Consider the following 27,499-nt stretch of genomic DNA (forward strand, 5'->3'; position numbering starts at 1 on the left):
GCTCAAGCCTCCCACGGTACTGCCACCTAGCAGCAGGGAGTACTCCACCCTCTCAGTCCACCCATGGTACTGCCCCCTAGCAGCAGGGAGTACTCCACCCTCTCAGTCCGCCCATGGTACTGCCCCCTAGCAGCAGGGAGTACTCCACCCTCTCAGTCCACCCATGGTACTGCCCCCCAGCAGCAGGGAGTACTCCACCCGCTCAGTCCTCCCACGGTACTGTCCCCTAGCAGCAGGGAGTACTCCACCCGCTCAGTCCTCCCACTCTACTGCCACCTAGCAGCAGGGAGTACTCCACCCTCTCAGTCCTCCCACGGTACTGTCCCCTAGCAGCAGGGAGTACTCCACCCGCTCAGTCCTCCCACGGTACTGCCCCCTAGCAGCAGGGAGTACTCCACCCGCTCAGTCCTCCCACTGTACTGCCACCTAGCAGCAGGGAGTACTCCACCCTCTCAGTCCTCCCACGGTACTGCCCCCTAGCAGCAGGGAGTACTCCACCCGCTCAGTCCTCCCACGGTACTGCCCCCTAGCAGCAGGGAGTACTCCACCCTCTCAGTCCTCCCACCGTACTGTCCCCTAGCAGCAGGGAGTACTCCACCCTCTCAGTCCTCCCACGGTACTGCCCCCTAGCAGCAGGGAGTACTCCACCCGCTCAGTCCTCCCACGGTACTGCCCCCTAGCAGCAGGGAGTACTCCACCCTCTCAGTCCTCCCACGGTACTGCCCCCTAGCAGCAGGGAGTACTCCACCCGCTCAGTCCTCCCACTCTACTGCCACCTATCAGCAGGGAATATTCCACGCAGCGAGTCCTTCTTTTGCAGCGCTCGCCCCTCCCCCACCGCGGCCCGAAGGTCTCTGCTGGGGACTCCCGCGGCCCGGAGGTCTCCGATGGGGACTCCCTTGCAGCGCTCTCCCGCGGCCCGGAGGTCTCCGATGGGGACTCCCTTGCAGCGCTCTCCCGCGGCCCGGCGGTCTCCGATGGGGACTCCCTTGCAGCGCCCTCCCGCGGCCCGGCGGTCTCCGATGGGAATCCCGCCGCAGCGCCCTCCCGCGGCCCGGCGGTCTCCGGTGGGAATCCCGCCGCAGCGCCCTCCCGCGGCCCGGAGGTCTCCGCTGGGGTCTCCCGCGGCAGCGCCCTCCCGCGGCCCGGCGGTCTCCGGTAGGGAATCCCGCGGCAGCGCCCTCCCGCGGCCCGGCGGTCTCCGGTGGGAATGCCGCCGCAGCGCCCTCCCGCGGCCCGGAGGTCTCCGGTAGGGAATCCCGCGGCAGCGCCCTCCCGCGGCCCGGCGGTCTCCGGTCGGGACTCCCGTGCAGCGCCCTCCCGCGGCCCGGAGGTCTCCGCTGGGGGACACCCGCTGCAGCGGCTGATGGCAGCGCGGCCTCGGGCCAGGGATTGATGTTCACCCGGAGGGAGAGTGAAGGGGGCCCGGGGCCGGGGCCATGAGTAAACAGGAGGAGGCGGACAGGACAATCTTTGTGGGGAATCTGGACAGCAGCACTCGGGAGGAGATCCTGTTCGAGCTCTTTCTGCAGGTACACGGCCTGAAGCAAGAAATAAAACCGCGGAAAAATAAAATAACCCCAGGAGCTGGCAGGACCATAACCCTCCTGCTTAAAACATTATTCAGTATCCCTCACAGTATCGCTTAAAACATCCCTTACATTACCGTGCGCTGCCCCTTAAAATATCCCCGAAAATACCTCTGATAATATCCCTATGTTCTTCAGAAAGAGTCCTGAAAATAGCCCTTAATGTCCCTCAAAATATTCCTGAAAATATCATTTAATGTCCTTCAAAATATTCCTGAAAATATCCCTTAATGTCCCTCAAAATATTCCTGAAAATAGCCCTTAATGTCCTTCAAAATATTCCTGAAAATAGCCCTTAATGTCCTTCAAAATATTCCTGAAAAATCCCTTAATGTCCCTCAAAATATTCCTGAAAATAGCCCTTAATGTCCTTCAAAATATTCCTGAAAATATCCCTTAATGTCCCTCAAAATACTCTGGAAGGTAGCCCTTAATGCCCCTGAAAATATCCTTTGAAATACTCCCGAAGATGTCCCTCAATGTCCCCTAAAATATTCCTGAAAATATCCTGTAGTGTCACTTAATTACCCCTCAATATCCCTTAAAATACTGAAAATATCCCTTAATGCCCTTCAGAATACCTCTGAAAATACCCGTGAAAATATCCCTGACAATATTTCTCAGTGTCCCTCAGCATACCCCTTCAGTACATCTCAAAATATCCCTGTGAATTCCTCTGAAAATATCCTGTAAGAATTTCCCAGAATATAGCTGAGTACCCTTGTGAAGACTCCCAGACATACCCCAATGAAAAACTAAAGAACTGCGCTGCTGTAAATCAGAAACAAATCGGGTTTAACCAGGTATTTGCTAAAACTTGGAACAAAAACAAAGTTGCTGGAGAATCTCAGCAGGTCTGGCAGCATCTGTGAAGGAAAAAGCGGAGTTAACGTTTCAGGACTGATGACCCTTCCTCAGAACTGATCCCTTCAGATGCTGCCAGTCCTGCTGAGCTTCTGAAGAAGGGTCTTAGCCTGAAATGTCAGCCTTCCTGCTCCTAAGATGCTGCTTGGCCTGCTGTTTTCATCCAGCTCTACACCTTGTCATCTCTGAGCTTCTCCAGCAACTTTGTTTTTGTTCCTGATTTACAGCATCAGCAGTTCTTTTGTTTTTACTCGCTAAAACTTGTTTGCATGGCCACATCACATTTCTCAGTGACTGCCTGTGGCTCAGACTCACCCCATGTGGATTCCAACTCAATTTTCATCCTTCATGCTTTGAAGCTATCTGGAATCATTGCTATGTCCGCAATGTTGAATGGGTTTGGAGGAAGGGTCTCTTGACCCAAAACGTTCACTCTGATTTCTGTCCACAGATGCTGCTTGTGTTCCTCCAGCTCCACACTTTGTTATCTCAGACTCCAGCATCGACAGTTCCTACTATCTCTGCTGCCAGGCCTGCTGAGCTTTTCCAGCTACTTCTGTTTTTGATGCCCCTGCGAACACCCTCAAGAACATTTTCTGAATGTACCTCCACAACACTCCTGAAAGTACCCATCAGAATACTGCTGAAGATAACAATGAAAATACTGCACAGAATACTCCTTAAATACTTCTGAAGGTATCTGTCATAAGGCTCCTGAAAATACCTTTAAAAATATCCATCAAATTGCTTCTGCATGTACCCCTGAAAATATTCCTGAAAACACGGCTCAATCACTTTCCTGAAACCCAACCTGATATAACCCCCAAAAAAAAAGACCCACCTAGAAAACCTCACTGCTTGAGTTCTGCTTCCTGAAAATTGTCCTTCAGAAATTCTACTCCAAAAAAATACTGCTGCATCTATTAATCTCCAGGAAACAATCCTGAAACCCACTCTTTGCTGAGAGTCCGATCTGAAATGTATTCATAAAATATACCGATAAGAAGCATGGCTCCCAAAAGATATTCTTCCTCAAATATGAACCTCCAGAGATAGCTCACCGGACATCAGAAAAGGCACACTGAAATGTTCCTGTAAATCTCACCCTACATCTTGTAGCCTAGGGACTGCCCTAGAAATTATGCCCCAGTATGACTTCTGTACACAATGAGTCTGGTTCTGGTCTCCCTGTTGTAGGAAGGATATTATTGAGCTGGAGAGGGATCAGAAGAGACTTACTAGGATGTTGCCAGGAATGGGGGGTTTGCATTATAAGGAGAGGCTGGGACTTTATTCACTGGAGCGTAGGAGGTTGGGAGTTGACCTTATTGAGGTTTATAAAATGATGAGGTGTATAGATAAGTTGAATAACAGTTGCCTTCTCCCGAATGTGGGGAATTTCAAGACTAGGGTACATATTTTTAAGATGAGAGGAGAAATATTTAAATAAGACATGAGGAGCAACATTTTTACACAGAGCGGTTAGTGTGTGGAATGAACTTCCTGAGGACGTCGTGGAAACAGGAACAGTTACAATGGGTCAAGCGCAGGCAGTTGGGCCTAGTTTAGTTTGGGATTGTGGTTGGCAGAGACTGGTTGGATCAAAGGGTCTGTTTCCCTGGATTATGACTCTGAGAGTCTCTCAACTCATTCCTCCCAGAGACCACTTTGAAATACGCCTATCAAATGCATCCCAAAAAAACCGTCTTCGCGCAATTCTGGCCTTGAAAATATCCCCCAGATCTGAATTCTCTGAAAATACCCTTGTGCCAACCACACAAACTTTAAATAAACATCGCTTGTTTGAAATGACTGTTCATGTATTAACTTTGTTAAATACACTGTGGAGAAAGATGCTGGATGGACCTTTGAACCCATGTGTCCCAGGGCTATGCAGTTGTGATTGGCAAAAGTGGCATCAAACAAAAAAAAACTAAAGAACTGTGGAGGAGATAATGGGAACTGCAGATGCTGGAGAATTCCAAGATAATAAAATGTGAGGCTGGATGAACACAGCAGGCCAAGCAGCATCTCAGGAGCACAAAAGCTGACGTTTCGGGCCTAGACCCTTCATCAGAGCCCCTGATGAAGAGTCTCGGCCCGAAATGTCAGCTTTTGTGCTCCTGAGATGCTGCTTGGCTTGCTGTGTTCATCCAGCCTCACATTTTATTATCTAAAGAACTGTGGATGCTGGAAATCACAAACAAAAACGGAAATTGCTGGAAAAATTCAGCAGGTCTGGCAGGATCTGTGGATAGATTAACATTTCGGGTCCACTGACCCTTTAGAACATTTTTTCCAGCAATTTCTGTTTTTGTTTCTGCTATTAAACAACTTTTATCACATTTCAAGAGGAAGGATTCGAAAACACACTGCCTGATGGTTATCTAAAAAGACAGAATGTGCAGGGTTTTGAGGAGAATGGGCACGAGGTGAAGTGTTCTTTTCCGCCCCTTCTTTAAGTCTCTCGATGCAGTCTTGCACCACAGAATTATTTCATTTCCGACCGAGCCCATTCGTCCCACCGTACCTGCGCCGGCACTCCAGATGTCCAATCCACCTGGTCCTGTTATCCCACTTCTGTGTCACCTTGCACATTCTTCCTTTACAAATGGAAGATGTCACTTGAGACTACAAAGCTGAGCAGCAAGAGATGTTTATAAGGAGAAGGTAGAAAAACACATGTGAAAGGAAGAAATAGCAATTACCTCGAGGGATTTAGATGGAAAAGATTTGAAAATGGCTAAAAGTTAGGGTTTGAATCTGTTGAGCTGAATCACCTATTTATTTGCTAGTGTATTAATTTAAAAATTTTAAGTAAAATTATTTTGCCCTCCCATGAAACTTTTGATGCCTAGCTTCCTCTGTTGGCCTCAGTAAGGTGCTGTAAAATTTTCCTTCATTCATTTGCCGAAAACTGCAATCTACAGCGGGTAGCAGCAGGTCCAGGCAGAAGGCGCTCTGCCTATTTGACTCACCTATTCACAATGCACTGCTAATAATTCTAAATCCCGGATGTGAGTTTGCTCACTGAGCTGGAAGGTTAGTTTTTAGACGTTTCGTCACTTTTTTTTATTTGAAAAAATATACTTTATTCGTAAGATGTACAAAAAATAAAACATATTTACACACCTACCCAGTCATGCAAGCCGCTCCGGGTTACCCAGGGGGTACATACACCAACTAAAAGGAAAAAAGCAAAGAAGGAAAAAAAAACAAAGCAAAGAAAATACCCCGGCATTCGTCACACTGCACAGTCCCTGTTGGCCCCCTGACCAGTTGGGGAAGGCGCCAGCTGGGCCCAGTTACCAGATAGGGCCCTTTTTTCTATTCTGGATGAGGAGTTTCATACGGTGGTCTTTCCCCACCGCGCCTTGGCGGCGGCTGCCCCAAGCTTTAGCGTATCCCTCAGCACGTAGTCCTGGACCTTGGAGTGCGCCAGTCTGCAACACTTAGTCGGGGCCAGTTCTTTCAGCTGGCAGACCAGCAAGTTTCGGGCAGACCAAAGAGCGTCTTTCACCGCATTGATGGTCCTCCAGGCGCAGTTGATGTTGGTCTCGGTGTGTGTCCCGGGAAACAGCCCGTAGAGCACGGAGTCCCGCGTCGCGGAGCTGCTCGAGACGAACCTCGACAAATACCACTGCATCCCCCTCCAGACGTCCTGTGCATAGGCACACTCCAGAAGGAGGTGATCGACAGACTCGTCCCCGCCGCAGCCACCTCGAGGGCAGCGTGCGGTGGCGCAGAGATTCCGGGCATGCATAAAGGATCACACTGGCAGAGCTCCTCTCACCGCCAGCCAAGCAACGTCCTTGTGCTTGTTTGAAAGTTCTGGCGATGAGGCATTCTCCAAACGACTTTGGCAGTCTGTGTGGGGAACCACACGACGGGATCCACCCTCTCCTTGTCCCGAAGGGTCCCGAGGATACTACGTGCTGACCACTGCACTGCCTGACGGCCTTGTGGTCAAAGGTGTTTCCTTTCAAAAATTTCTCCACGAAGGACAGGTGGTACGGAACGGTCCAACTACTCGGAGCGTTCTGCGGCAACGAGGCCAGGCCCATCCTTCGCAACACCGGGGACAGGTAGAACCTCAGTAAGTAGTGACACTTGGTGTTTGCGTACTGAGGATCTACGCACAGCTTGATGCAGCCATACACAAAGGTAGCCGTCAGGGCGAGGGTGGCGTTCGGTATGCCCTTTCCCCCTCATTTTCCAGGTCTTTGTACATGGTGTCCCTGGGACCCGGTCCATCCTTGACCCCCAAATGAAGTGGAAGATGGCCCGGGTGACCGCAGCGGCGCAGGCCCAGGCCTGTGCCACATACAACAGTATCGAAAGCCCCTCGCACCTGACAACCAGGTTCTTACCCGCGATGGAGAGGGACCGGAGCGTCCACCTGCCCAGCTTCTGCTTCAATTTGGTGATACGTTCCTCCCAAGTCTTAGTGCACGCCCCAGCTCCACCAAACCAAACACCCAGCACCTTCAGGTAGTCTGTCCTGACGGTGAAGGGGATGAAGGAGCGGTTGTCCCAGTTCCCGAAGAACATGACCTCGCTCTTACCCCTATTGACTTTGGCACCCGAGGCCAGTTCAAACTGGCCGCAGATGTCCAACAGCCTACTCACCGACCGACGATCGGTGCAGAAGACGGCGACATCATCCATGTACAGGGAGGTCTTGACCTGAAGTCCTCCGCTGCCTGGGATAGTCACGCCCTTCAGGCTCACGTCCTTCCTGCTGGATGCGGCGAAGGGCTCCACACAGCACACGAACAAGGCAGGAGAGCGTGGGCAACCCTGCCTGACTCCAGATCTGACAGGAAAACTGTCCGATTCCCACCCGTTGATCGAGACTGCGCTAACGATGTGGGTGTAGAGCAGCTGGATCCAATTGCGGATTCCCTCCCCGAACCCCAATTTGGAGAGGACGTCCCTCATGTAAGCATGAGAGACCCTGTCAAAGGCCTTCTCCTAGCCCAGGCTGACGAGGCAGGTGTCCACACACCTGTCCTGTACGTAGGCGATTGTATCCCTGATGAGCGCGAGGCTCTCAGCGATCTTCCTGCCCGCATAACACAGGTTTGGTCAGGGTGAATCACCGACTCCAGGACAGACCTGACCCGGTTGGCTATGACCTTGGCCAGGATTTTGTAGTCCACGTTCAATAGTGAAATGGGACGCCAATTCTTAATTTCTTCCCTCTCCCCCTTCCTCTTGTAACTGAGCGTGATGATGCCCTTCCTCATGGACTTGCACATTTCCCCTGCCCGAAGCGCACTGTCATACACCTCTAGCAGGTCCTGGCCGACCAGGTCCCACAGAGCGGAATACAGCTCAAACGGTAAGCCGTCGCTTCCGGGAGTCCTATTCCTCTCCAAGGACTTGAGGGCTCTGGTCAGCTCGTCCAGGGATATCGGCCGGTCCAGCCACTCCCTCGTGCCGTCGTCTAAGACCTCCGAGATAGACGACAGGAACAACTCGGAGGCCGTGCTGTCCATGGGCTTCGTGCCGTACAGTCCGGCATAGAAGGATCTGCTGATCCTCAAAATGTTGGGCCGAGACGACGTCACCGAGCCGTTGTCCTCCTTCAGCCAGCTAAGCACAGAGCTCTCTTTGTGCACCTTCTGAAAGAAGAAACGCGAGCACGTCTCATCCTGCTCCACGGAGCGGACCCTGGACCGGAAGGTTATCCTGAAGGCCTCCACGGCGAAGAGCGAGGCTTGCTGGCCCCTCACCTCGCGGAGGTCCTCCGTGACGTCGACCCCTATCAACTGCAGAAGGAGCAGGCTCTGCACCCTTTTCTGGAGTCGTGACAGCTTTCCCCGCCTCTCTCTCGCCTTCCGAACACCCTTGAGGACAAAGAACCTTCTGATGTTCTCCTTCACCGTCACCCACCAGTTGCCCGGAGACTCAAAGAGGGGTTTCACAATTCTCCAACCGGCGTACTCCCTCTTAAGCTCCTCGACATTCTCTGGGGTCAGCAGAGTCGTGTTGAGCTTCCACGTCCCCTTGCCGGCCAGCTGGTCGTCCTGTAAGTGACAGTCGGCCAGCAGGAGGCAGTGGTCAGAGAAGAACACCGGCTCGACACCGGTGGACCTGACCGAGAACGCCCGTGACACAAACAGGAAGTCTATCCTTGAGCGAATAGACCCGTCCGGCCACAACCAGGTGTACCTCCGCTGCGCTCCGTCTGCAGGGGTGCTGAAGATGTCAAGCAGCTTGGCGTCCTTCAACGTGCCCATCAGGAATCTGGACGTGACGTCCAGTTGACTCCCCCCCCACCCGCTGTCCCCCGCGCCGGATCTTCCATCTGCATCGATTATGCAGTTGAAGCCACCGCCCAGGATAACCGGCCTGGACGTAGCCAGCAGGGGTGGAAGCCGCTGCAGGACGGACAACTGCTCACTCCGTACCGCTGGGGCGTACACGTTGATTAGCCTTGGGAGTGTTCCTGTAGGTGACGTCAGCCACTAGGAGGCGCCCCCCACACCACCTCCTGGACTTGAGAGATGGTGAAGTCGCGCCCCTGCAGCAGAATAGCCAGGCCCGAGGATCGACAGTCGTTACCCCCCCGACCAGATCGAAGGCCCACAGTTCCAGGCGCCAGACCATTTCCCGTACCTGCCGAGATGCGGTATCCCGCACTCCTGCAGAAACAGGAGGTCCGCCTTGATGATGGTCAGATAGGCCAACGTGGATACACATCTTGTGGTGGACTTGACACTGCGCACATTAATGCTCGCAACTCGTACCCCCATTGTGGGCAGTGACCGCAGTACCCTCCCCAAGTCCAAGGTCCAGCCCCTCCATCTGTCCCTCCATGCCCATTGCCCGGGCTAACTGCTGTACGCTCTCTGGGCTGAGGAAACCGTCCGTGCTGCCTTCCGGGTGGCATCCCCCCGTCGGGGGTACGGAGGCCGGAGACTCCGGCTCTGGGTCAGGCTGGGGATGCACTGTTTCCTCCTTCCCGCCTGGAAGTTCCAGGGGGCCCTCCAGGGCCCCAGCGGCATGTGACTGCATGTCGGAGGGAGCCTCAGGACGCCTCCCGTCACCTGGAAGCATGGTGCTGCTTTCCTTCTCCCGTGAGATCTTTAACTTATGCTTCGGGCGGGCCCTCTCCGAATCCCCCTCGTCAGAGGAGCTCTTATAGCCTCCCTGTAGCTGCCTCTTCCCGCCTGATGGTTGCGGTTCCTGGACCCGCCGACGCATCTTCCTCCTCGCTTTCCAGACCGTCATCCACTCCCCTGGGTCGCCTGTCGCCGCCTCCATCGACTCCGGGTTGTCGGGGTGGAGCGGAGCCTGCAGGGGTGCTTTGCTGGCCTTAGGCCCATCCTGCGGGGCTGGGCCCTCCTGCACGACCTGGCCCTTCTGCACATTAGTGGGGTCCTTGCTGGGCCCTGGTGCCTTCCTCTCCTCCGGGGGGCCTGGCCCCGCATTGCCCCTGCCAGCGACCTGGGCGTAGGTGGTCTCCCGCTGCGGCATGCCCTATAGAGGTGGCCTGCTACCCCGCAAAGGTTGCAGCTTTCCTCTTGTGGGCAATCCTTTGCAAGGTGTCCCTCCTCCCTGCAGATGGTGGCTTTGCAGTCGGCCGCCATGTGACCTGACCTACCACAGGCATGGCAGACTTTAGGTTGCCCTGCATAGGTCAGGTAGCCCCTGCTCCCACCGATCGCGAAGCTGGACGGTGGGTGTACGACGTTCCCGTCCGCACCCATCCTCAGCGTCACCTTGACCTGCGTCTTACTCGTCCAGATGCCAAAGGGGTCCACCATGTCAGTTAGGTCCCCTTCCACCTTCACATACCTTCCAAGGAAGGTCAGGACATCAACTGCTGGCACATGCGGGTTGTACATGTGTACAGTCACCATACGGTTCCTCTGCGCTGGCATCACGAACAGCGGGACAGCGGTCAATACAGAGAGGGGGCCCTCACCTCCTTTCTCCTTGAAAACCTCTAGGAAGCGCTCACAAAGCTTGGCACTCCGGAAGGTTACGTTGTAAAAACCTCCTCTGGGGAAATCCTGCAGGCAGTAAATGTCCACAGCAGCAAACCCACAACAGTCCAACAGGACCCTCTTCACGAAGAAGGTGCGGTCCACAGGTGCACCTTCATCCACCTTCATTACAGAGACATGGATGGTGTTCCGGACCCCCTGACCTGGGGCACGAGCACTTGCCGCAGCCATCGTTGCAGGTTGGCTGCTCTCCTGAACCAGCGTTAGGTCGAAGCCAGCATTAAGATCCACTGGTCGCAAGGGTGCACAGCCAACCCGACATCTCCCTTTCACCTCCAACACAGCACTCTCCTCCTCTCGGTCCACAAGAGAGTGGGTCTTTATTTTGTTCCAGATGTAAGCTGGTTCACTGAGCTTGAAGGTTTGTCGCCAGGTGTTTTGTCACTTTTTTTTATTTGAAAAAATATACTTTATTCATAAGATGTACAAAAAATAAAACATTTATACACCTACCCAGTCATGCAAGCCGCTCCGGGTTACCCAGGGGGTACGTACACCAACTAAAGGAAAAAAAAACAGAGAAGAAAAAAAACAAAGCAAAGAAAATACCCCAGCAGTCGTCTCCCCGCACAGTCCCAGTTGGCCCCCTGACCAGTTGGGGAAGGCGCCAGCTGGGCCCAGTTACCAGATAGGGCCCTTTTTTCTATTCTGGACGAGGGGGTTCATACGGTGGTCTTTCCCCACCGCGCCTTGGCGGCGGCTGCCCCAAGCTTCAGCACGTCCCTCAGCACGTAGTCCTGGACCTTGGAGTGCGCCAGTCTGCAACATTCGGTCGGGGTCAGTTCTTTCAGCTGGCAGATCAGCAAGTTGCGGGCAGACCAAAGAGCGTCTTTCACCGGATTGATGGTCTTCCAGGCGCAGTTGATGTTGGTCTCGGTGTGCGTCCCCGGAAACAGCCCGTAGAGCACGGAGTCCCGCGTCACGGAGCTGCTCGGGACGAACCTCGACAAATACCACTGCATCCCCCTCCAGACCTCCTGCGCATAGGCACACTCCAGAAGGAGGTGATCAACAGTCTCGTCCCCCCCGCAGCCGCCTCGACGGCATCGTGCGGTGGCGCAGAGATTCCGGGTGTGCATAAAGGATCTCACTGGCAGAGCCCCTCTCACCGCCAGCCAAGCAATGTCCTTGTGCTTGTTTGAAAGTTCTGGCGATGAGGCATTCTGCCAAACGACTTTGGCAGTCTGCATGGGGAACCACACGATGGGATCCACCCTCTCCTTTTCCTGAAGGGTCGCGAGGATACTACGTGCTGACCACTGCCTGACGGCCTTGTGGTCAAAGGTGTTTCCTTTCAAAAATTTCTCCACGAAGGACAGGTGGTACGGGACGGTCCAACTACTCGGAGCGTTCCGCGGCAACGAGGCCAGGCCCATCCTTCGCAACACCGGGGACAGGTAGAACCTCAGTAAGTAGTGACACTTGGTGTTTGCGCACTGAGGATCTACATACAGCTTGATGCAGCCATACACAAAGGTAGCCGTCAGGGCGAGGGTGGCGTTCGGTACGCCCTTTCCCCCTCATTTTCCAGGTCTTTGTACATGGTGTCCCTGCGGACCCGGTCCATCCTTGACCCCCAAATGAAGTGGAAGATGGCCCGGGTGACCGCAGTGGCGCAGGTCCAGGGAATAGGCCAGGCCTGCGCCACATACAACAGTACCGAAAGCCCCTCGCACCTGACAACCAGGTTCTTACCTGCGATGGAGAGGGACCGGAGCGTCCACCTGCCCAGCTTCTGCTTCAATTTGGTGATTCGCTCCTCCCAAGTCTTAGTGCACGCCCCAGCTCCACCAAACCAAACACCCAGCACCTTCAGGTAGTCTGTCCTGACGGTGAAGGGGATGAAGGAGCGGTCGTCCCAGTTCCCGAAGAACATGACCTCGCTCTTACCCCCATTGACTTTGGCACCGGAGGCCAGTTCAAACTGGCAGCAGATGTCCAATAGTCTACTCGCCGACCGACGATCGGTGCAGAAGACGGCGACATCGTCCACGTACAGGGAGGTCTTGACCTGAAGTCCTCCGCTGCCTGGGATAGTCACGCCCTTCAGGCTCACGTCCTTCCTGATGGTGGTGGCAAAGGGCTCCACACAGCACACGAACAAGGCAGGAGAGCGTGGGCAGCCCTGCCTGACTCCAGATCTAACAGGAAAAACTGTCTGATTCCCACCCGTTGATCGAGACTGCGCTAACGATGTTGGCGTAGAGCAGCCGGATCCAATTGCGGATGCCCTCCCCGAACCCCAATTTGGAGAGGACGTCCCTCATGTAAGCATGAGAGACCCTGTCGAAGGCTTTCTCCTGGTCCAGGCTGACGAGGCAGGTGTCCACCCACCTGTCCTGTACGTAGGCGATCGTATCCCTGATGAGCGCGAGGCTCTCAGCGATCTTCCTGCCCGCACAGCACAGGTTTGGTCAGGGTGAATCACTGACTCCAGGACAGACCTGACCCGGTTGGCTATGACCTTGGCCAGGATTTTTTAGTCCACGTTCAAGAGTGAAATGGGACGCCAATTCTTAATTTCTTCCCTCTCCCCCTTCCTCTTGTAAATGAGGGTGATGATGCCCTTCCTCATGGACTTGCACGTTTCCCCTGCCCGAAGCGCACTATCGTACACCTCCAGCAGGTCCTGGCCGACCAGGTCCCACAGAGCGGAATACAGCTCGACCGGTAAGCCGTCGCTCCCGGGAGTCCTATTCCTCTCCAAGGACTTGAGGGCTCTGGTCAGCTCGTCCAGGGATATCGGCCGGTCCAGCCACTCCCTCGTGCCGTCATCTAAGACCTCCGTGATAGACGACAGGAACAACTCGGAGGCCGTGCTGTCCGTTGGCTACGTGTCGTACAGTCCGGCATAGAAGGATCTGCTGATCCTCAAAATGTCGGGCCGAGACGACGTCACCGAGCCGTCGTCCTGCTTCAGCCGGCTAAGCACAGAGCTCTCTTTGTGCACCTTCTGAAAGAAGAAACGCGAGCACGTCTCATCCTGCTCCACGGAGCGGACCCTGGACCGGAAGATTATCCGGGAGGCCTCCGCGGCGAAGAGCGAGGCATGCTGGCCCCTCACCTCGCGGAGGTCCTCCGTGACATCGACCCCTATCAACTGCAGAAGGAGCAGGCTCTGCACCCTTTTCTGGAGTCGCAACAGCTTTCCCCGCCTCTCTCTTGCCTTCCGAACACCCTTGAGGACAAAGAACCTCTTGATGTTCTCCTTCACTGTCTCCCACCAGTCGCCTGGAGACTCAAAGAGGGGTTTCACGGTTCTCCAACCGGCGTACTCCCTCTTAAGCTCCTCGATGTTCTCTGGGGTCAACAGAGTCGTGTTGAGCTTCTACGTCCCCTTGCCGGTCGGCTGGTCGTCCTGTAAGTTTCAGTCGGCCAGCAGGAGGCAGTGGTCATAGAAGAACACTGGCTCGACGCCGGTGGACCTGACCGAGAACGTCTGTGACACAAACAGGAAGTCTATCCTTGAGCGGATAGACCCGTCTGGCCGCGACCAGGTGTACCTCTGCTGCGCTCCGTCTGCAGGGGTGCTGAAGACGTCGAGCAGCTTGGTGTCCTTCACCGTGCCCATCAGGAATCTGGACGTGACGTCCAGTTGACTACCCCACCTGCTGTCCCCACGCCGGATCTTCCATCTGCATCAATGATGCAGTTGAAGTCTCCGCCTAGGATGACCGGCCTGGACGTAGCCAGCAGGGGTGGAAGCCGCTCCAGGACGGCCAACCGCTCACTCCGTACCACTGGGGCGTACACGTTGATCAGCCTCAGGGGAGCGTTCCCATAGGTGATGTCAGCCACTAGGAGGCGCCCGCCCCCCGACCACCTCCTGAACTTGAGAGATGGTGAAGTTGTGCCCCCGCAGCAGAATAGCCAGGCCCGAGGAGCGACAGTTGTTACCCCCCGACCAGATCGAAGGCCCACAGGTCCAGGCGCCGGACCATTTCCCGTACCTGCCGAGGTGCGGTATCCCGCACTCCTGCAGAAACAGGAGGTCTGCCTTGATGGTGGTCAGGTAGGCCAACGTGGACACACATATTGCGGTTGACTTGACGCTGCACACATTAATGCTCGCAACTTGTACCCCCATTGTGGGCAGTGACCGCAGTACCCTCCCCAAGTCCAAGGTCCAGCCCCTCCATCTGTCCCTCCATGCCCATTGCCCGGGCTAACTGCTGGACGCTCTCCGGGCTCAGGAAACCGACGGTGCTGCCTTCCGGGTGGCATCCCCCCGTCAGGGGTGCGGAGGCAGGAGGGTCCGACTCCGGGTCAGGCTGGGGACGCGCTGTTTCCCCCCTCCCGCCTGGAAGTCCCGGGGGGCCCTCCAGTGCTCCAGCGGCACTTGACTGGGTGTCGGAGGGAGCATCAGGACGCCTCCCGTCACCTGGAAGCGGGGTGCTGTTTTCCTTCCCCCTCGAGATCTTTAACTTATGCTTCGGGTGGGCCCTCTCCGAATCCCCCTCGTCAGAGGAGCTCTTATAGCCCCCCTGTAGCTGCCTCTTCCCGCCTGATGGTTGCGGTTCCTGGGCCCGTCGACGCACCTTCCTCCTTGCTTTCAGGACCGTTGTCCACTCCCCTTGGTCGCCTGTTGCTGCCTCCATCGACTCCGGGTTGTCGGGGGGGATCAGAGCCTGCAGGGGCGCTTTGCTGGCCTCGGGCCCATCCTCTGGGGCTGGGCCCTCCTGCAGATTAGTGGGGTCCTTGCTGGGCCCTGGTGCCTTCCTCTCCTCCGGGGGGGGCTGGCCCTGCATTGCCCCTGCCAGCGACCTGGGCGTAGGTGGTCCCCCGCCGCGGGCATGCCCTATAGAGGTGGCCCGCTTCCCTGCAAAGGTTGCAGCTTTTCTCTCGTGGGCAATCCTTTGCAAGGTGTCCCTCCTCCCTGCAGATCCTGCAGATGGTGGCTTTGCAGTCGGCTGCCACGTGACCTGACCTACCACAGGCATGGCAGACTTTAGGTTGCCCTGCATAGGTCAGGTAGCCCCTGCTCCTGCCAATCGCGAAGCTGGACGGTGGGTGTACGACATTCCCGTCCGCGCCCATCCTCAGCGTCACCTTGACCTGCCTCTTACTGGTCCAGATGCCAAAGGGGTCCATGATGTCAGTTAGGTCCCCTTCCACCTTCACGTACCTTCCGAGGAAGGTCAGGACATCAACTGCTGGCACATGTGGGTTGTACATCTGTACAGTCACCATACGGCTCCTCTGCGCTGGCACCACAAACAGCGGGACAGCAGTCAATACAGAGAGGGGGCCCTCACCTCCTTTCTCCTTGAAAACCTCCAGGAAGCGTTCGCAAAGCTTGGCACTCCTGAAGGTTATGTCGTAAAAACTTCCTCCAGGGAAATCCTGCAGGCAGTAAATGTCCGCAGCAGCGAACCCACAACAGTCCAACAGGACCCTCTTCACACAGAAGGTGCGGTCCGCAGGTGCACCTTCTTCACAGAGACACGGATGCTGTTCCGGACCCCCAGACCTGGGGCACGAGCACTTGCCGCAGCCATCGTTGCAGGTTGGCTGCTCCCCTGAACTAGCGTTAGGCCGAAGCCAGCATTAAGATCCACTGGTCGCAAGGGTGCACAGCCAACCTGACGTCTTCCTTTCACCTCCAACACAGCACTCTCCTCCTCTCGGTCCACAAGAGAGTGGGTCTTTATTTTGTTCCAGATGTAAGCTGGTTCACTGAGCTTGAAGGTTTGTCCCCAGGTGTTTTGTCACCATTCCAGGTAACATCAACAGTGAACCTCCAATGAAGTGCTGGTGTTATGCCCCGCTTTCTATTTATCTGTTTAGGTTTCCTTGGGTTGGTGATGTCATTTCCTGTTCTTTTTCTCAGAGGGTGGTAAATTGGCTCCAAATCAATGTGTTGATGGAGTTCCGGTTGGAATGCCATGCTTCTAGGAATTCTCGTGCATGTCTCTGTTTGGCTTGTCCTAGGATGGATGTGTTGTCCCAATCAAAGTGGTGTCCTTCCTCATCTGTATGTAAGGATACTAGTGATAGTGGGTCATGTCGTTTTGTGGCTAGTTGATGTTCATGTATCCTGGTGGCTAGCTTTCTGCCTGTTTGTCCAATGTAGTGTTTGTCACAGTTCTTGCAAGGTATTTTTTAGATGACGTTCGTTTTGCTTGTTGTCTGTATAGGGTCTTTTAAGTTCATTAGCTTTGAGGACACCACTTTGATTGGGACAACACATCCATCCTAAGGACAAGCCAAACAGAAACACGCACGAGAATTCCTAGAAGCATGGCATTCCAACCGGAACTCCATCAACAAACACATTGATTTGGAGCCAATCTACCATCCCCTGAGAAAAAGAACAGGAAATGACATCACCAACACAGGAAATGACATCACCAACCCAAGGAAACCTAAACAGATAACTAGAAAGCAGGACATAATACCAGCGCTTCATCGGAGGCTCACTGATGATGTTACCTAGAATGGTGACGAAACGTCTGAAAACTAACCTTCCAGCTCAGCGAGCAAACTCACATCCAGAACCTCAACCTGAGCTACAAATCTTCTCAAAACTCGCTAATTCTAAATCCCATTTGTTAACAAGGGTATATTTAATCTCTTTTGAGTCAAAGTTTTCAGAAAGAAAAGAACCATTCATCCCATCATGTGTCTTTGGTTGAGCTCCTCAGTTATGACTGCTCCTCTCTCCCTCTAGAGTCTACCGAGTATTTGTCCAAATATGTTTAGACAGAAGCACCGTAGACATGATGGGATGAATGTACTGTAAGATTCCATGTTGCTAGCAGATCAGTTAGTTGACTTGTGCTTCTGTGTGTGATTGCAGGCTGGGCCATTGACCAAGGTGCACATCGCTAAAGACAAAGATGGCAGGCAGAAGACCTATGGGTTCGTCTGCTTCAAGCACACAGAGTCTGTTCCATATGCCATCACCTTGCTAAACGGAATCAGATTATATGGCAGACCACTGAATCTGCAGTATCGCTCTGGTATGTGCTGTGCTTCTATGTTTTAACGGGTTAGTGCCAGTATATTTCGAGGCCTTGATTTCTGTTATCATGGAGCTGGAACTGTATTAGAGTCTCCTGGCTTCCTCCCAGAGCAGCCAATCAGTCAGACCTCTGTGACTGTGGAGGCCTTTGCAGTCAGTGAATACTACGTAGCTTGAGGTAATCCAGAAGCTGGGAAGGAGACACGGCAATATTGCAATTCTACTGCAAATCAAAACCACACAGTTCTCCCCTGTTGAGTGGTGGTGCTTACTGTCACTGTCGAGCAGAATGTCTCACATGGTGGCAGACAGTAAAGGCATCCCTGCATTTAAATAGCACCCTTCCCCAGCTCAAGGTGTCCTAAAGCACTTGACAGCTAACTTTGGGAGTGTGTCCACCCTTGCAATGTGGGAAATGTGGCAGCCAACTTGTGTAGAGCAAGCTGCCACTGACACCAATGATAATGACCCAAATCAGTTGTTTTCCTGATTTTTGTTGAGGGCCCAGGACACCAGTGAGAACTTCATTCTCCCCTCCTGAATGGTGGCCATGGGACTTTTCATGCTGACCTGAGCTGAAGCCTGCTTAATAACACATCTGAAAACAGCACCTCATAGCACGGCACTCCCTTCCTCATCACCAAGCTGGAATGATGGTCTCCATTGTTCATTTCGGTGTTTGGAGGAACACTTGAATGTTCCAATTCCTGACCCAGGGCCAAGAGTGCTACTCCAGGCTTTCATTGATCTCTGTCTGTTCGTTCCTGAGAAGAGGAAGATCAGTTGAGGCATCAGGTCCTGATCTAAAAGTAAGATTATTTTTGGGCTAAGAATGCAAAGAACGCACAATCAAGCATTGTCACTGTTGTTAAATAGACAACTGGAATTGTGCTCTTGTTTGAGGCAATATCCCAGAATCAGCAAATGTCCAGCTGATCTGTTGTATTGGTGAGTTATGTTTTATTGGCGGTTCTGAGGAAAGGTCACCGAACCCAACACGTTAACTCTGTTTTCTCCTCCACAGGGTGCTGCCAGACCTGCTGAGCTTTTCCAGCAACTTTGTTTTTGTTCCTGTTTTATTGGCGGTAGGTTTGCTCTGTGGCCTGAATCCATCCCTCAACCATCTTCAAAAAGTGCCAGGCATCCTTTTCAATTCATCAACAGGACCTCAGTTCCACTTATCAGAAAGACCTTGCATATAATGATGCATCACTCCTTGGGTCCTGCAGTAGAATATTGTTATGACTATGTGCTTTTGTCTGAATTGTACACGAGAATTTTAAATCCACCTGCTGAATTTAACGTGAAATGAATAATTCCATTAACCCTTTGGAAGAGTGAACGGTTATTAGGATCATTTTAGTGGATATTATCATGAGGTGAAGTCACCCGAGTGGCATTATCGCTTGACTGTTAACCCAGAGACCCTAGTAATGTTCTGGGGATGTGGGTTCAAATCCCACTATAGCAGATGGTGGAAGTTTGATTCAATAGAAATCTGGAATTAAGATTCTAGTGATGACCATGAGACCATTGTCGATTGTTGGAAAATCCCATCTGTTTACTGAAGCCCTTTAGGGAAGGAAACTGCTGTCCTTATCTGGGCTGGCTTACGTGTGACTCCAGACCCACAGCAATGTGGTCGATACTTAATTACCCTCTGGGATTCACAGGATGGGCAATAAATGCTGGCCTAGCCAGTGACACCCTCATCCCATGAATGAACTTTTGAAAATCCTTTTAATGCAAGTTGACCATTGAGAAATAATCAGATGTTTGATTCAAAACAGTCCCTACCACCGCTACAGATTAAAGATAAATTTTTGCGTTATTTATTCAGTGGAGGTGAGAATTGCTGGCAAGGCCAATATTTGTTGCCTGTCCCTTGCTGTCCCTGACAAGGTGGTTGTGAGCTGCAGTCTTGAATTATTGCAATCTGCGTCAGGTAGGAGCTGTTAGGGAGGGAGTTCAGGCATTTTGATTCAACAACAGTGAAGAAATTTAAAGGGTGATAAAATCCTGACGTTTAAGGTGATTTCAGGGAGTGAGGGGCATGGGGTTAGGTAGAAAATATAAACTCTTCCCTAGGTGGAGAAATTCCAGGACAATTGGACTTTAAGAGTTCACCAGGGACCATCTGAAGTAATGTCAAGAAGCACTTCTTTGTAGAGAGGGTGTTGGACGTCTGGACCTATGAATATTAAACGTGACAGTCTCACAGAACATTCTTTTTGATCATAAGATCTTAATTAAATTGTGGGAGCAAATTGACCATGGCTGCGATTGAAGTTGAATCTTTACATAAACAAAATGTTATGTTCACAGTTATGTCACTCTGAGTTGGTGACCTTAATGTTTAAAACAAGTACACCAAGGTTAACAGACAAATATCTCTATGTAGAATGAAACAGCAAAAGACCTTTCGAGGTTTACAATATTTTTAATGTAAATCAGTAGTTTAGTACAAACACCAGTTTCCAAATTTTCCTTCTGGATCCTTTCACTTTCCAGAAGCAGCCCGTATACAGTTCTTTTATAAATACAACACTTAATTAACCAAATATTTAATATAGAACACAGCTCTTTTAAAAAAAAGCGCAAGTAACAAAAATTGAACATAGAAAGGAAAAGAGAGAGGGATGAAATCAAAATCGTATTGGGAAGAGAGATATGCATGCATGGTGTTCATGTAAAAGCAATCTTTTTAAAAGAAAACAAATGATCTACAATCAAATCACCCACTCAAGAACCAAGTTTGTTTTTTAAATCAACTGTACATCCTCTGAAGCTGCTGGGACTTGAACCCAGGCCAATGGCCCAGAGATAGGAATAAACCATTGCACCATTCGATCCCTCCAAGGACCAGTGTTTTTTGTTCATAAAGCACCAAATCACCTATTTGACTAATTAAACAATTGACACATTACAAGCCTTGCTTGGCAGGAACAGCCCACAATAACAAAGACCCAGTTCTTGATATTTTCTAATTGACCTTTTCAGAGATATTATTATACACTTTTGGAGCAAGTGGAGCTTGAACCCGGGTCTCCCACTTTCGATGTAGAAACATTACCACTATGTCACAAGTGCCCCTAAGGACCCTGAGCTTTATTTTCTGATGATCTACCATCAAATAATCTGCTAAACCAGAAATTAACAAGACAAATCACACACGAGGAGAAGGGCAGCAAGAACAAAAATAGGGGAGGCTAAGAAGAGAGAGAGGGGGCTAAATTAAAATGGAATTGGAAGGGGGTACTTTTTATTTCATCAACCAGATGATATGTTTAAATATAAAGTCCAGTGCTACTTTCATGCGACTGTGTAGCTGTTCTGGTTATTCCTTGAAGAGGCCCATATTTCTAATTCTGATGTTGCATTGTATAAAACAAGATACGATAGCTTGAGATTTTTTTGACAGTGCATTGTAACTTATGAGTTGAGCAGTGGCAATGTGTTTTGTGGTGCTGTTTGGACAGATTTGTTTGTCTTTGTTTCAGGGAGCTCCCATACAGTGGGGTTGGAAAACTCACCGTGCCGAGCACCACAAGAGAGCTTCAGGTACCGAATAAACCTTTTCTGTGGCTACAAATTAAAATGTGAGATCTTTCTGAGGGCTCCTAAGATTTTTGGGTGTGAGATCTCACACTGGGTCCTTTCCAGGCTGCTATATATAAGAAATGCAAGAACCAGGAGAGAAGGAGGAAAAAATGGGTGATAAATATAGTCACCATAGTCCCAGAGGACCATAGGGTTGCTTTCTTGTTAGAGAGAGACGATTGGTGGTTTAATGTGAGAATCATCATCCTTAGGTGAGGGGTAAGGTTCAGAAGGTGGAACCTTCATGGTGACCACAGCAGATATGGAACTGAACACACGATGTTGGCATCATTGTGTTACAAACCAGTCATCCAGGCCAATTGAGTTAACCAACCCCTTGGGGGAAGTTAAACACATATTTATCAAGGGAAGACATCCACCCCAGTAACTTGTAGCAGTGTATGTTGGAACGTTAGTCTGTGGTGCTGGCACAATTCAATAAACCCACGTCTCTTAGTTTCCGATCTCGACTGTGTGCTGTCACAAGGATCAGTTTGGAAATCAGGAGTGTTCCTTCTCTTGCCGGAAGTGGGGACATGAAATTCAAAAGAGGGAGTTAGCTCTTCATAGGGCCCAGCCCAGCATCTCTGAGCGATTTACACAAAAAGCCATCATACTGTCAATGTGACATAGCAACAACACAATGCCACCACATAACCCAGCCATCACTGCTGTTTTATCACAGTGCATTTCATTGATGGTTCATACTGTTGCCATGTACATTGGAGGTGAAGAGAGGAAGTGTTGAAGGAGGTGGATGGGTGCCAATCAAGTAGTTTTCTTCTTGATGGTGTTGAATGTCATTGGAGTTGCAATCGTCCAAGAATGTGCAGACGCTGCTGACTTGTGCTTTGTCGATGGGGGACAGGATTTGGGGAGATAGGAAGTGAGTTACTCACTGCAGAATTGAAAGACAAAAATCTTGGTCATAGCCATAAAAATTGGTCACCAGAGTTCATCTATAATCTATCATCTATTATTATGGTGTCACCATACCTTTCAAACAGATTTACTTAGAACATGATTTTTTTTTAATGCAATGATTTTAAACCATAAAGTTGCTGCACAGCACTTAGACTTTAATCTCCATAATAAATCTCCATACTACAATTTTTTTTGACTTAATTTCTTAAAGGCATTTTTCATGTTAATGTGACCCAATTGGAAAAGGTTGAGAGCTGCAGATCAACTGTTGAAGAGCCTTTGAAGCTGTAGGTTGCGGACTTCTGCGATAAAGAAATAAGGAACAATTTTGCTGAGGGCCGCTGGACCTGAAATGTTAACTCTATTTTTTCCTTCATGGATGCTGCCAGACCTGCTGAGCTTTTCCAGAAACTTTGTTTTTGTTCCTGATTTACAACATTCATAGATCTTTTGGTTTTTATTTAAGGAGCAATTTTGTTACCCACTGCTTAGAATGTGAAATGTGTCACCATGGGAAATCATTCAGATAAAAAGCTTGGGCGTAGTCAAAATGTGACTGGATGATTACAAAGACAAAAAAGATAGACATACATTCAGATGAGGAACCTCTGTAAAGTTTAAACATACCTCTTGGTCCAAATGATATGTTTCTCTGTAATCCAGTAAGTGCTTATAACTTGCATCGACTATGTAGCACCTTAAACTGACGTTAGGATAGCTGACCAATAGATGGTCAAAGAGGTAGGCTATAATGATGTTCTTAAAAGAATATGAAAGTGTGAGGGCGGTTTTGAGAGAGAATTCCAGTATTTGGGACCCAGCAGTTGAAGTTGTGACTGCCAGAGGTGAAGCGATAAAAGTTGGGAATGCACTGGACACCTGAACTGGAGGAGTGCAGAGGCCTTGGAGGGTTCTAACACTGGAAAAGTTTGTAGAGAAACAGATAGGGTGAGGCTATGGAGGGATCTGAGAGCCAAGATGAATATTTTAAATATTGGTGCCATTTTAAGGCAGTGAGCCAAGGGCCATGCACATGTCCATTCTTGTCTCCCTTAGTCTTCTAATAACATGTTTACTGCACTGTTTTAGGAACCCTCCATTCCAAGACAGACCAGGTTCTTCGCTGTATCCAACTCCGCCATACTCCATGAACAACCATGTCAACCCTGACCCTTACTACTGGCAAACTATGGTAAGTGTGAAGTTATGAAGTCCTGTGGATTGGAAGCTTGAGGTCTATCAGGCCTATGGGCTTGCACTGCAGGTAACCTGCCACTTTTCGAGGACGCAGACGGTATTCGTTACAACAGCAACTTGCATTTATATAGTGACTTTATAGTGGTAATCCCAGGGTGCTTTGCAGAGACATAAACCATTTAAGTGGATGCTGAAGCCAAGGTGTAGCTGTGAGAGTAGGTGATCAAAACCTGGTTAAAGAAGTGTGTTAGAACATAGACCTTTAAAGATGGAGAGAGAGGCAAAGGAATTCAAGGAGATATTTTAGAGTCTGAGGTCTAAACAGCCTCACCTGTTGGGTGAAAAGATGCATGCCCAGAAAGTGGTAGAGGACTGCTGTTTCGTGGGGATCATTCAAGAGATGGCAGAGACTTTCAAGAACAGGACAAGCTCTGCTGTGAAGAGGTTTTGATGCAAGAATGGTGATTTTAAAATTGGAGCATTTGGACCAAGAGCCAGCATAGGTTAGCAAGCAGAGGATGAATGGAATTTAGTGGAAGTTGATAAATGGGTGGTATTTGAAATTCATGGAAAAGCTTCCAAGTGAGTAGAGTTCTGGTGAAGATTGTCTGAAGATGACAGGCAAGGACACGGGTTTTAGTAGCAAGTGTTGCTGTGTTGGAGTATTGCAATGCAAGAGCATAGTATTTATAATTCTTATCTTTACCCTTTAATCTGAAAGAAAACCACACTCATGATCCACCTACACTATTAGCCAAGGTCTGGGAACACAAGCAGTGTAAGGTTGATGAGGAGAAAACAATTTAATATCAAAACAATTTAAACATTTGGACTGTGAGGCATTTCTGCTGACTGATAGTGTTATAATGACCAGACTGTGACTCGCAACATGTTATCATACTGCTAAGATCAACTAGTGAAGGCTGCAGAGTTTAATTGTTGCCATGTAGTACAGGCTGGCAGATCAATTTTGAGTTTAATTGTTGCACGAGGGAACAGTGAAGATTAGAAAATACTCAGATTCAGGCCCTGGGTCAGAAGCAATAGGTGACTGGCTTTCTTTCTCTTTTTTAAAGCTTGTTTTGCATCTGTAACAAAGTCTGACATCTGCATTATGATGGACAAAATGCACGCACATGTACCATTTTTACATAAACTAGAAAATTCTCCATGAAGCGGCTGTTGGTAAGTCAGAGGGTGCACTGTTTTATCAGACAGTAAGTCACCATCACAGACAACACTAATTCACCAGATGATACATCAGAGAGGGGCAGTGTTCTGTCAGACAATAATTTGTATAACAGAGTGTTCTTTATTTTATGAGCTGGTACGCTAGTTTGTGAGAGAGTGGATTTGTTTTATCAAAAAGCACACTATTTTATCTGGGGATATAGTGAAGGGTTCATTGTTTTAACAGAAGGTAAACCATATATCAGAGGGTTACACTCATTAGGGGATGTGTAGTTTTATAATGCTGGAAGGACTAAACAATGTAATATTAGAAATATCGGTATGTGACTGCAGCACAGCTGCACCAGAAGAACATTAGGACGAAAAGGCTTAACATATGAGGTAATGTTACACAAACAAATCTTGTAATTTCCAACTCCAAGTAAAGATTTAAGGATGACTTAAAAGATGGATAGGGTTAATGAAGAGAAACCATTTCCTCTTCTAGGCAGAGGCTGGGAGCATGTAAGCAGAATATGGTTTTGTTACTGAAATGTGTAAGTCTGAAAATAAAATGAAATTGTGAAGTAACACAAACTCTTGCTCAGGCCATTGATGTACCTCTTCTAGTGTATTTTATTGTTGGTAGGCTTCAGTATTCCAAATGGGTGCTTTTGCAGATTTTACTTCATTAACATTTTAACAAATTGACACAGAAATTTGCACACAGTGTGGTATTGAAGTATTATGGAATAAGATGGCTGACAATCCATTGGTGATAGTAGACCAATTTGGAACCAGTTGAGATTAGCAGCCTGGGATGGCAGGCGAGAGTAGGTGTAACAGACCCATGCAGATTGTTAGACAAATCAGGATTTGTGCGGGATGGAAGGCATTGCAGAGAGAGTGCTCCATGATGACATGAAGTGCAGATGAGGATTTCATGCACAGAAGAGATTGAGTGGATGAAACTGAAATGGGAATTTGGTTCTGGAAGATGATGCAGTTGAGGAATAGCTGGTCCGTGCAATGAGCATCTCACTGGGAGTCTGTTTATCCGTTCTTCATAAACCTGTTGAATAACTCCGTAAGCTCACCCATTTTCTCCAAGTATCCATCCTCTAACGCTCCCCTAAATCTTTTCTTGGTGGTTCGGGGAGAGAGAATAACAGTTTGTACAACATTACCTCATAATTTAATGCTATTAGTCTCAGTGTTATTCTGATATGGCTGTGCTGTGGTTGTATGTTGCATTTCCGATATTACAACATGGCAATACTCCATTAGCTGTAAAACACTCTGGGACATCCTGAGGTTGTGAAAGGCACTATATAAATGCAAGTCCTTTGTTTTCTTATTCCTCATGGCCCCGGTCATACAGTTCTATTAATGACCTTGCTTTGTACTTCACTGATCACCTGTCAAGGTCAAAACTGAGTTCTGTATGTGAGAGTTGTCCTGCGTTTGCACCTTGAACCTGTTGAGTAACACTCCGTGAGTCTCATGTTCTTGTCCCTCCAGCTTCAGTCCCAAGACCATGCTCATCTTTTCACTGCCTGTACCTTATGCCAACGTTGGCCGTGCCATCAGGCTAGGGGGCTTGGGCTTTGTGACACCCTCCCTACACTATCACTGGACAAGCTGGTTTTCAGACCTGAAACAGTCTTGTGGAGGAAGATGACCATGCTTGCCTCGAGGTGTCTGAGGGGAACCAGTGCTTGCAAAACTGCACTCTGGAAATCGTCAGCGCACACAGGGAGGGAGGGAAACATGGCGTTGACTGGGGTGGGCAGAACGGAGATGGGATGGGAACAGAAATCTTGTGGTGGTTCACCATTCTGGTCTGCTCTTCTTTTCAGATGAACACTTACGCCTTGCAGCAGTACCACATCAATTCTCAGATGGTTCAGCAGCACCAATATTACCAAGCAATGGCACAAGTGGGACTCCCAGCTCAGACGTCCCATTTCGGTCCGACATCAGACTATATGTCCCGGTCACATCAGCCTGCATGGGAAAATTGTCTTCAGAGGGACCGAGTCCCTGAGAACTGCTCCAGCAGTGGTGGTGGAGGAGGACAAGCCAGGGAATCAGACAGCGACAGTGACAACAGAAGCTTGGAGAAGCTCCAGACAACCAGCAAGCAGCGGGGTCATCAGTATAAAAAGCACAAATCCAAAAAGAAAAAGTACTGATATGCAAGGTTTTGAGGGTAGGATGAAACTAGGGGAGCTCAGAATTGAGGCTCTGCCTTTATCCGCTGGTACAGATGTGTGAAAGACCTGACAGAAATAAGACCAATTTTGGAACACTTGACAAGAGACGTATCTTGACAAATTTTCAGGTGACAAGTTGGATGGTAAGCTCAAATCCACAGCCTGATGTAAGATTAAGTAGTTGGAGACTGTGGCTTTGAGAATACTGGTGTCACAAAGATGGACTAGTGATGATAGTGTTATCACAGGGAGCTGAGTCATGTATTTGTTTATGGGCGTCTGAAACATTTCATGAACTCTCCACTCATACTGTGAAATACTTATAATGTCACTGCAAAATTAGGGTGTATCTGGAGAGAAGGTTTAGAACTTCTTGCAACTGGAGTACCTTTCTGCTGGTTCCACCTCTTCACACCAGCAACATTGTGAATGGGAGCAATTTGAACTGATGAACTTACGTGCATTAGGTCACTTTATACTTCATTGGTTTTGGTTCTGACTGAATGATACGTACCTAGCTCTTGCACTTGGGAACACTATGGTAGACTTACCCAAACCCATGCTATTAGTGGGGAACTGTGTTTGAGGGTGGCATGGTTGAGTGGAGTGGTGGTACTCCAGGCCGCACTGCCTTCTACTGCTTGTTCCTGCTGTGGAGGTGGGAATACCAATAAATTCATAGCTGGCTAATTCATTGTCTCTTTTGCACATTAAATGCTGTTGCACACTGCCTTACCTTGAAACGTTATTTTGCTGTATGTGTTCAGTGCCTCTTACAGATTTTGTAACTGCAGTAGTAAGATTCCTTGAGTTTCACTGTAACAGAGATGTTAGAAGGCCTACTTGGCGTCAAGCTAGATACCAGAAAGGATAATGGGAAATCCAGTTCTGTCAGCCGTGTAAAATCCTTCCTCCCCATTAACAGCTGGAGACTTCTGCCAAAATTGAGAGAATTGT

General features: G+C 49.9%; 1 protein-coding gene across 1 annotated transcript; it reads left to right on the forward strand.

The window, feature by feature from the left end:
- The first annotated feature begins 1,312 nt into the window (after positions 1-1,312).
- LOC125456977 (splicing regulator RBM11-like) lies at positions 1,313-27,261 on the forward strand. The gene is made up of 5 exons (XM_048540638.2): positions 1,313-1,532; positions 17,271-17,433; positions 20,936-20,996; positions 23,049-23,151; positions 26,186-27,261. Exons 1-5 carry the CDS (start codon positions 1,440-1,442, stop codon positions 26,519-26,521), a joined length of 756 nt encoding a protein of 251 aa, XP_048396595.1. The 5' UTR covers positions 1,313-1,439; the 3' UTR covers positions 26,522-27,261.
- Positions 27,262-27,499: the final 238 nt, after the last annotated feature.

Source organism: Stegostoma tigrinum, chromosome 12 (genome assembly GCF_030684315.1).
Source record: "Stegostoma tigrinum isolate sSteTig4 chromosome 12, sSteTig4.hap1, whole genome shotgun sequence".
NCBI lineage: Eukaryota > Metazoa > Chordata > Chondrichthyes > Orectolobiformes > Stegostomatidae > Stegostoma > Stegostoma tigrinum.